This window comes from Electrona antarctica (assembly GCF_951216825.1).
Source record: "Electrona antarctica genome assembly, chromosome: 17".
Taxonomy (NCBI): Eukaryota; Metazoa; Chordata; class Actinopteri; order Myctophiformes; family Myctophidae; genus Electrona; species Electrona antarctica.
The window spans coordinates 47,197,254-47,205,813 of record NC_136798.1 but is presented as its reverse complement, the minus strand read 5'-3'; the positions used below and the strand labels follow the sequence as shown (position 1 = coordinate 47,205,813).

Here is an 8,560-nt window from a genome sequence, read left to right as displayed (position 1 = left end):
AGCCATGTGCTTCTGTTTGGTTGACGTCACATTTCTGCGTGATTGTACGTCTCTAAATGTGTTGATGAATTGAACAAGGTGGACCCTCTTGTAAACAAGTGTAATGCTTAATTGGGTTGTCCACTCAGTTAAGTCTTTGTATTGAGATTGTGCTTGAAATGTACTGTAATTCTGCAAACTGTTAATAAATATTTCAATCAATCAATGGTGGACCGGTCCAGTGTACTATACACACATTAGGAGTCCCACTGGTTTCTCAAACCCATTTATTTGCAAGGACCACCATAACTCTGAGTGTACAAATGGATGGACCTGTGTTTACCCACTGCTTTTTACTTGTACATTTAATTACAGCTGTACTACAACTTCACTGACAACTGTGAGAACACCAATACTGACATTTGTTTCATTATGTTCAAAGTTGGAGTATTTAGGCCTGCAATATGTGCAAGGAACAATATTAACATTAACTAAACTGTCAGAAAAAATATATATAAAACTTGGCAGTATAATATGGCAGCCTTTGTAAAGCACCTAGTGCAATAGTAGTCACAACAATGTGCAAAAATGTGTGTAGGCATAGCACAAAAATGCTTATAGCAGCATATCGTTGCCGTCAGGCAGAAACCATGTATATTCATATTTTCACTTGTCATGTTCTTTCAGAAAATGCCATAAATCATACAAGACTGTTACACAATAGTGAAAATAACAGATCTACAAGCTCAGTACATGTCACTTTGTGTTTAAATGAAAACAATTTTATGTTATGCGCTTGAATGAATTTGGGACATACAAGGTTTCCACCAGACAGCAACAATATAGCAGCCATAGTACAAGTTGCAAATCACTTTATAATGTGCAAGAAACAGGAGTCTAAAATAACAGAAACAAATTTGATAACCAACCATTTATTCACCATGGGTTGCAGTCACTCAATGTCAATAGCATTTGTAGTAGATACAGTAGCACAAGGAAATGAGACCACACTTCATGACAATTTTTAATCTTGATTAAATGAATAAAATATCTAAAAACACGTATTGCACACATAAAAGCCCCAGGAACGCGTTTGTGCCCTAAACATTAAAAGAAGATCTGGTTACAAAAGGGGTGAAGTGGTCCTTTAACAATTCTCCATCCTTTAGCTGGGGCCTGGAGAACCCCCTCAAGAACCACTGGTTCAAAACCACTGATATAGAGTACTGACCTACAAGGTCGACCCACCCTGTGGGTCTGCGGTGGAACCGCTAACTGCTGCTGTATTCTGGTCGTGCTCTGCCCGTTTCACTTCATCGACAACAGAGGCAAAGTGCTCATAACCGCTGTACACTCTATTGTCCAGTCCCTTGGATGTGGACATATTTGTTTCTGGGCAGAAAGTATTTTTTTTATATTTCCTGTGTCCCTGCTGGGGTTTTCCACACAGCTGGCAGATAGGGACAGCCACTTTTAAGACTTTAGCTCCCACAGCTGAAGTGTGTTCCCTTGCCTTCCTCTTGTAGAGAGTTGATCGAGACCATTTTAGTTCGCCAGAGGACAGAGGAGGAGCTTGGGTGGGATGAGGAACAGGGGTGTGGAGAGGAGGTGGAAGAAGTGTGGGTTGAGGAACAGCAGGGTGCCTGCCGTGCTGGGTGTGTGTGTGTGTATTCCAGCTGCACGTAGTCAGGTGGAGGGAGGACAGATGGTTGGTGTGGCGCTGGAAGGATGTCCTGGTCGGAGATGGACTGTGTCTTCATCAGACAGGAGGGCATTTTGGTCGAGTGGAGGTTTGCCAGACTCTGCTGGCGTTTGATGAATACCTTTATGGTTTGTGTGTTTATGTGTGGGAGGGGAATGCCAGTTATTGCCAAAACTGGATCGTCCACCAACAGCTGCTGGATCCTGTCATACGCCTTGGTGAGCCGGCCCTTCTCTGGGCTAGTTGCAGTAGGTAGCGCCAACCACAGCAGTTTCACCAGTGTGTATACCAACCTGTTGTTCTCCGGGGAAATGTCTTTGTGAGCTGCAGTATGACGCAGAGCACTCATTTTCAGCCGCTGTACTATCGCAACTTCAGCCGGGTCATACCTTTTGGTGCGACAATACAGCGAGTTTCCCCAATGACTACTGTACAACACGGGAAACTTCTGCGGATGCTGGTCGTGCTCCTCAAGTTTGTTTCAGGCCTCTATGATGCTGTTCCTCTCCTCTGCTGTGACGCTCAGCCGGTCTGTGGGGCTGAGGCTGAAGTCCACCAGCAGGGAACAAAAGCGTTCCACCTTTTTGAACCCTGGCAGGGGATTGAGACTGCAGACGTCTTCCTGTTGTGAAAGACAATAATGTGGTCGTTATTAATCATATTATAAAAGATATACATCAATATTCAAAAACACAAAATTAGAAAATACAAGCAAACTGCATGCCATGGAGCAGACATGTAATGAATGTACTTACAAGGGCCGGAGGATACGCTGAGCCACTCTCTTCAGCAGAGCATCGCATGTGGCAGGACAGGACAGAGTCAACAGCAGAGGTGACGCTTTCCTCTGCACCACTCTCGTATGCTTCATCGTCAGGGTCCGACTGCCCAGGCTGGAGCACCTCATCCTCTGGGCCAGGACCATCAGCTTGGAGGTTTTCCAGCGTGAAGTCAGACACCCCTGTACTCTGTCTGAAGAGGAATTCCAGACCTAGCAACTCGTTTGACGTGTGGCTGGCTGGTCTGCGGAAGTTCTCTTCCACTTCCTCTCCAAACAGCTGCTGGCAGCGGTTGTTGAGGCGGTCCAGCAGTGGCGCAGAATATGTCCTGAACCCGGCGTCTCTTCCCACCGTACACCATGTCTGAATTCCGGTCAGCGTTCCACCGCGCAATTCCACTTAGCAGGTAGACCTGATAGGGACTTGATGCACAGTGGGGACCTGCAAGTGACATTGAAATTGTAATTGGTAACACCAGCCTACTTTATATGGCTTTGGCCTATTTTCCAAAGTAAATGTACAGTATAGAACAGGAATACATTTTGAAGCCAGTTGTTATTTTACATATGTAACTTTGTTTGTCATTGTTAACAGGTAAATTAATGCAGTAATTCACCACACCATTGTCTCACAAAAGTATCAAACATATCAGATCTACAAGTTCAAGACGCATCGCGTTTTGACCTTGAGATCATGTTTTTTATTTTTTTATTTGGATCCTGGACATATGACATTTCCACCCGACAGCGACAATATAAAACTGATGTACACCAACATGACTACAGCATAAATTTGAGAATATAGTAATATACTATAGGTTATTGTAAATACCTGGAATCATGAACGGCAGTGATTTGTGGAATCCTTCCAGGCTGTTGCTGCCACGGACACTTATAATAGGGGAGAGCTACACCGTTGATGGTCGTAGAGCGAGCCACCCTATACATGGCCATGTCAATGGGGTCCTGGAAGCATTCCAGATGCCGCTGCTGTTCTTCCCACACCGCATCAATGGCGTCTGTGAATAAACCATTAAGTACACCTTAAGATGGACAGCAATACATGTGTAGTGAAAGCAGATGACAGATAAAACAGTTGCCATATCACTATTGTTTAACGTGTTTGAATGCATATTTTTACCTGGCGATTTGAACAGGCTCACTCCATTCTCGTCCAGACCGGCAGGACCCTTGAGCTCTTGAACGGCAGTGTGCACCAGGTTGAAGGTCTCCTGAGCACCCAGGGTAACCCTCCGCACATGGTGCTTGAGCTGATTTCTCGAGATGTGGAGCCGTATCATCTCGGTGTCCGAGAGAGACGCCAGAAGTACAGGATCCTTGGCTCTAGCTGCCCTGATCAACAGATCGAGATCTGCCCGGTTGTAAGCTAGCACTGCTCCTGCCAGGGCGGCCTTGAAGGCTGCATACTTGCAGTGGCTCTCTGTGCGCAGGGAAGCATCAAAGCGGTGGATCCAGTGGAATATGTCTAGCCTTACCACCATGCCTTGCAGGGCCGGTTCTAGGGGGGGGCAGGGGTGGGCACAGCCCACCCAAACGTGCGTCCTGCCCACCCAATCAAAAGTTATGGGGATCCTTTATTTTTTTGCCTATAAAAAATATCATGAAATATCTGTACCGTTTCTGATTGGGTGGGCACTGCGCAGCATTTTTAGACCCAACAATGAACGCATACCGCAAAAGTTGTGTCTCGGTAGCGAGGCGGAGGGACCCGACGTCTAGCAAAATTAGCACAACAGAGAAGTGTTCAGAACACAACACAGGGCACACACTGAGGAGAATGAGCTGCGTCGAAAACCCCCTACACATAACCACGCCTCCAGCAACAGATCCACGAATCAGGAGTTCTACATGCTCAAACACAGACAATGAGAAAATACATTTCAGTGATTATTTTCTAAATAAACTTTATCTCACACAATCACTCTCTCTGTGTGCTCCCGTCTGCTCACTCTGTTGGTAGCAAGAAAGAGAGCGACATGCATCCTTTCTTTAAGCCTATAAGCAAAAGCAAGCCTAGTGCTGCTTCTGCCTCTGCAGTGAGTGCAGTCCCTAGCACATCTGTTAGCACTGTTGCTAACACAGAGGCTATCGCTGCTGTTGCCTCTGCAGTGAGTGCAGTCCCTAGCCCATCTGTTAGCACTGTTGCTAACACAGAGGCTATCGCTGCTGCTGCTGTTCATTCCCCCCCCACAAACAGTGTTTCAACACCGGCCAGTGCGGCGGCTGCGGCCACAGACTCCGCTGTCTCGGTCTCGGCTCCAGTGAGCACAGACTTGAATGGAGATGCACCATTCCAACCCATATTAAGTACATACCCCAGAATATTTTTAGCTAAAAATATATATAAGCAAAATGGCAACGCAACCAACATTAGCTCAGCTCTTTAAGAGAAAGGAAAGAGTTGAAGAAGATAATGTCATTAAAGACAAAGTTAGAAAAACAACCAAGACCATACAGTTGCATGACAGAGAGTGACAGATGGGGAGGAGGAGGCAGAAGTGGCAGCAGGACCAGCATCAAGCACAGGTAATAATAATAATAATAATATTATGAAATTCCTGATATTATATCAGGAATTTTATAGCACAGTATAACTGTGCAAAAAAAGCAGTTTTCTATGCATTTCAGGGGAACTGTGGGTTTACTTTGAACCCCAAATGTTATTGGCACAGTATAAAAAAAAGCAGTTTTCTATGCATTTCAGGGGTACTGTGGGGTTTGAACCCCCAATTGTTTTATTGGCTGTGCCAAAAAAAAGCAGTTTTCTATGCATTTCAGGGGTACTGTGGGGTTTGAACCCCCAAAAATTGTTTTGGCCGCGCCGCTACGCGGCGCGTCCGGTGTCGCCCCACTTACAATTCTGTCTGCCCACCTGAGTGGGGCTGGCTAAATCCGGCCCTGATGCCTTGGTCCACCCAGGGCTGGAACAAGCGCTCCAGAGCTGTTGGACCTGTGATTTAGCAAAATATAAAAAGAATATGCAAAATATGAAAAAGGGAACGTGCCAGGAGGAGCCAAGAAGCCCAAAGGGCTTATACGAGGCCTCCATCTATGTATAACACATTAAAAACATTTAGAACATGGATTTTAAACAAGATATATAATTTACAAACTACGTGATTGCAGTATAAAAATACTACTACAACATGATGGAAATACTAATGATGATGAATTGACAACATAGTTGGCATATAAGGTTTTACATGGTGTCAAAACCATAGAGTAACCAAGCAAACAGGGAATAGAGAAGAGATAATAATCTTAATAACCTTCATTACGGCAACACCCCTTATCCACGTACAGGAGCTTTGGCGCAGGCTGACTGGCCTGTTCAAACCGGTCCATAAGCCCCTGGCACATGGGCTGGAGCATCTTAGATGACTCTTCGCAGGTGAGGACAAAGGTGAGCACCTGAGAAAATTCATTTCCAACGCTTGTGAACCACTCCGCTGTGCCTTTTCCCTCGCCAGACAGCTTCTTCACCACCTGGAACATATTCATAACGGACAAATAAATGTTTTCATTCAACACAAATGAATACATCCCTTTCTCTTGTACACACCTTCTTAGTGGAATCCATTTTAAGGACTGTGCCAAAGGTGGACAGAATCTGACTCCTGTAGTCCTGGACATGGTCAGCTTCTTCCAAGAGGAATGCATGCCGAATCAGCCGAGGACTGGGCAGCTCTCTCTGCTGAGGTGGAGCAATGAAGGTCTGGTCTCCAAGTGCATGGCCTATAGTGCCGGGTTTCACCAAAGTAGTGAGTATTGTGGTGTACAGGTCCTTCCGGTGGAGGTACTCCTCACAATGGTTTTCTTGGATCTGTCGCCACACCTTCACCATGGTGTTCCCTTCACCACGGTCTCGTAGAAGACGCACCACATTTTTGTCCACACCACGCCTGTAATATTATAATAACATATTACAGACTGTAGTGGCCGAATGTTAATTTTACTCATTACTTTTCATATAAACTATTACCTTTTTACTGTATACTGAGGGCTACGTAGACAACTAAACATGAAATTACCAATTATTTTTTACAGCAAGTATTGTTTTATCTATAAATGAGCTACATTTAGATTACACTAAACAGTGGGCTAAACAGTGTCCTAATAAGACCTTAAAATATAACACTGAAAAACAGCACTAACAAACAGTTGAAAGTTGATTTTTCTTTTGACGGCTTTGTGGCTGCAGTTCTTAAAACGAGTGCTCTAGATTCATCCAATTATTTAAAAAAAAACCTAGTGTTGCAAATTGCAGCTACCAAGCGACACCACTATAGCACATACATGTTACTTACTTGGCAGTCAGGACAGCAGGAAACATTGCTTGATGAGCCCCACTGAGCTGTGACAGGATGACATTATCCCATGCCAGCCAACGTGCCCGTCCACTTTCACCTCTTTCTTGCTTCTGTAGCTTCCAGTTGACACGGCCCACATTCCACCTTCTCCGTCACCATGCTGTACCAGCTCGATACGTCACAGATGTGACGTACCTGCAATGTGAAAACAAATGTTAAATGCAAATATAGTGTCTAGTGTGTTTAAATAAAGTCCAACTGTGCAGTTTTCTGTGTAACTTGAGACATTTCATTCACATAAAACACTACATACCCTGGTATGGAAGCCAGATCTGCGAAGGTACTTGTCCTGCCCTTTTCCAGGACATGCCTCACCCTTCGGACACTTAAGTTTGCACTTCCATACTGCCAGAGGCCTCCACACAAACAGGCGACTCCTGAAGAAGAGGTCTGGAATTGGTTTGCCGTTGTTAACATAGCCTGGAGGTTCTGGAGGATAGAACCACATCCCGTGTGTCTTCTGTTCCCGTCTGCTTTTCAGAAGTCCTTTTTTGTCTACATATGTTTGAATGGGCCCAAACAGCCCTCTCTCTGGATCATCTTTTATCCAAGATATGTCAGCTGGTGGGATGCCACCTGAGTCTTCCCACGATTTTGGCCATCCATCTAGCGTAACCTGTAACAAGTCAAAAGATTTGTAAAGGAGTTTGTTCTGATGAGGGCTAGGCAGACAGAATGGACAATAATGCAGATGTATTTTCTAAAATGTAAGGTTAAAAAAATATTAAAAACAAAACAATAAGCTTACATGCTTTCTATCAAACAGTCTAGTCTAAACAGACTGGCAGAGCTCCTCCAGCAGCAATGTGCCCCATGTTCACTGACTTGTGCCTGACAGAGGAGTGACTAATATACTCAAACCTGGGCCTCTCCCTAGTGGCACCAACCAACTGTCTTAAAGACAGGTTCACTCAATACAACACCTACATCACTAGTGATAATCGACAATAAAAACATTTCCCAAACCTTAAAGAAATCAATCATAATCACCAAGGTAAGTATTAATCATGTTTTTAGCAGCACAATTCCTTTCATACATAATATATATTACACCGAAAAATGCACACAGCCCTGGCAAGTGGTATGCCCCACCCATACCCTATAAAAGAAGAACTGTGGTGTGGTCATGTGTGACTCTTTCCAGATCGTGAGACCAGGAAGAGGATATGGCAAGTATGTGTGTTTGTTTGGTAATGATGATGAGCTTTACACTGCTTGGATTAATAAAGGTGTTTGTTTCAATCAACCAATTGTCTGTGTTTGTAAAAATGAATATCAAATTAATGTTTAAATGTATTGAACTGGGTCAAGATGTGAATACCAACTCTGATTAACAACATATCTAGCATTGAAGCAAACAGTGTTTGGAGCTGACCATGTGAGCTGTGACAATAACATGGGAATGGTGAATATGCTCCAACATTGGTCCCACTCAAAATCGTGTAGTATAAAATATACTTTAATTTCTAAAAGGTTTGCGAATATTACTTACATTGGCGTCGTGGGGTGAGGTGGGCAACGAGGTCATGGAAGAGGCAGACAGCTGGTGGAGGGCGACAGTTTGCTGTAACCTGGTAGCAGTGACCGCTGGCTGTGACCTGGTCAAGGTGGTTGTCATGGAAGACACTGTAGCTGCTGTGGATGCTGGCATGTCTGGAGAGTCCTCTGTTGACCTGGTCGACGAGGTAGTGATGGCAGACAGTGTAGCTG

At 44.5% G+C, this 8,560-nt stretch overlaps 2 protein-coding genes across 2 annotated transcripts; both read right to left on the bottom strand.

Annotated features, from left to right (window-relative positions):
- Positions 1-1,043: 1,043 nt before the first annotated feature.
- LOC306940404 (uncharacterized protein) lies at positions 1,044-4,686 on the bottom strand. The gene is made up of 4 exons (XM_079525468.1): positions 3,601-4,686; positions 3,292-3,478; positions 2,437-2,901; positions 1,044-2,303 (listed from the first exon to the last, which is right to left on the bottom strand). Exons 1-3 carry the CDS (start codon positions 3,959-3,961, stop codon positions 2,835-2,837), a joined length of 615 nt encoding a protein of 204 aa, XP_079381594.1. The 5' UTR covers positions 3,962-4,686; the 3' UTR covers positions 1,044-2,303; positions 2,437-2,834.
- A 629-nt stretch (positions 4,687-5,315) lies between these two features.
- LOC306940891 (uncharacterized protein) lies at positions 5,316-7,663 on the bottom strand. Its single transcript, XM_079526138.1, has 6 exons — positions 7,599-7,663; positions 7,104-7,466; positions 6,788-6,985; positions 6,043-6,382; positions 5,750-5,966; positions 5,316-5,430 (listed from the first exon to the last, which is right to left on the bottom strand). The coding sequence occupies exons 3-6, from the start codon at positions 6,811-6,813 to the stop codon at positions 5,333-5,335; spliced, it is 681 nt and encodes a 226-aa protein (XP_079382264.1). The 5' UTR covers positions 6,814-6,985; positions 7,104-7,466; positions 7,599-7,663; the 3' UTR covers positions 5,316-5,332.
- Between the last annotated feature and the right edge of the window lie 897 nt (positions 7,664-8,560).

Excerpts from the sequence above, each read along its gene's own strand:
- LOC306940404 (XM_079525468.1), bottom strand. The coding sequence starts at position 3,961 with ATGGTGGTAAGGCTAGACATATTCCACTGGATCCACCGCTTTGATGCT. Across the intron at positions 3,479-3,600 it reads GAGCCTGTTCAAATCGCCAG|ACGCCATTGATGCGGTGTGG; the intron begins GTAAAAATATGC and ends GTTTATTCACAG. Across the intron at positions 2,902-3,291 it reads ACTGCCGTTCATGATTCCAG|GTCCCCACTGTGCATCAAGT; the intron begins GTATTTACAATA and ends TGTCACTTGCAG.
- LOC306940891 (XM_079526138.1), bottom strand. The coding sequence starts at position 6,813 with ATGTTTCCTGCTGTCCTGACTGCCAA. Across the intron at positions 5,967-6,042 it reads AAATGGATTCCACTAAGAAG|GTGGTGAAGAAGCTGTCTGG; the intron begins GTGTGTACAAGA and ends AATATGTTCCAG. Across the intron at positions 5,431-5,749 it reads GGGGTGTTGCCGTAATGAAG|GTCCAACAGCTCTGGAGCGC; the intron begins GTTATTAAGATT and ends GCTAAATCACAG.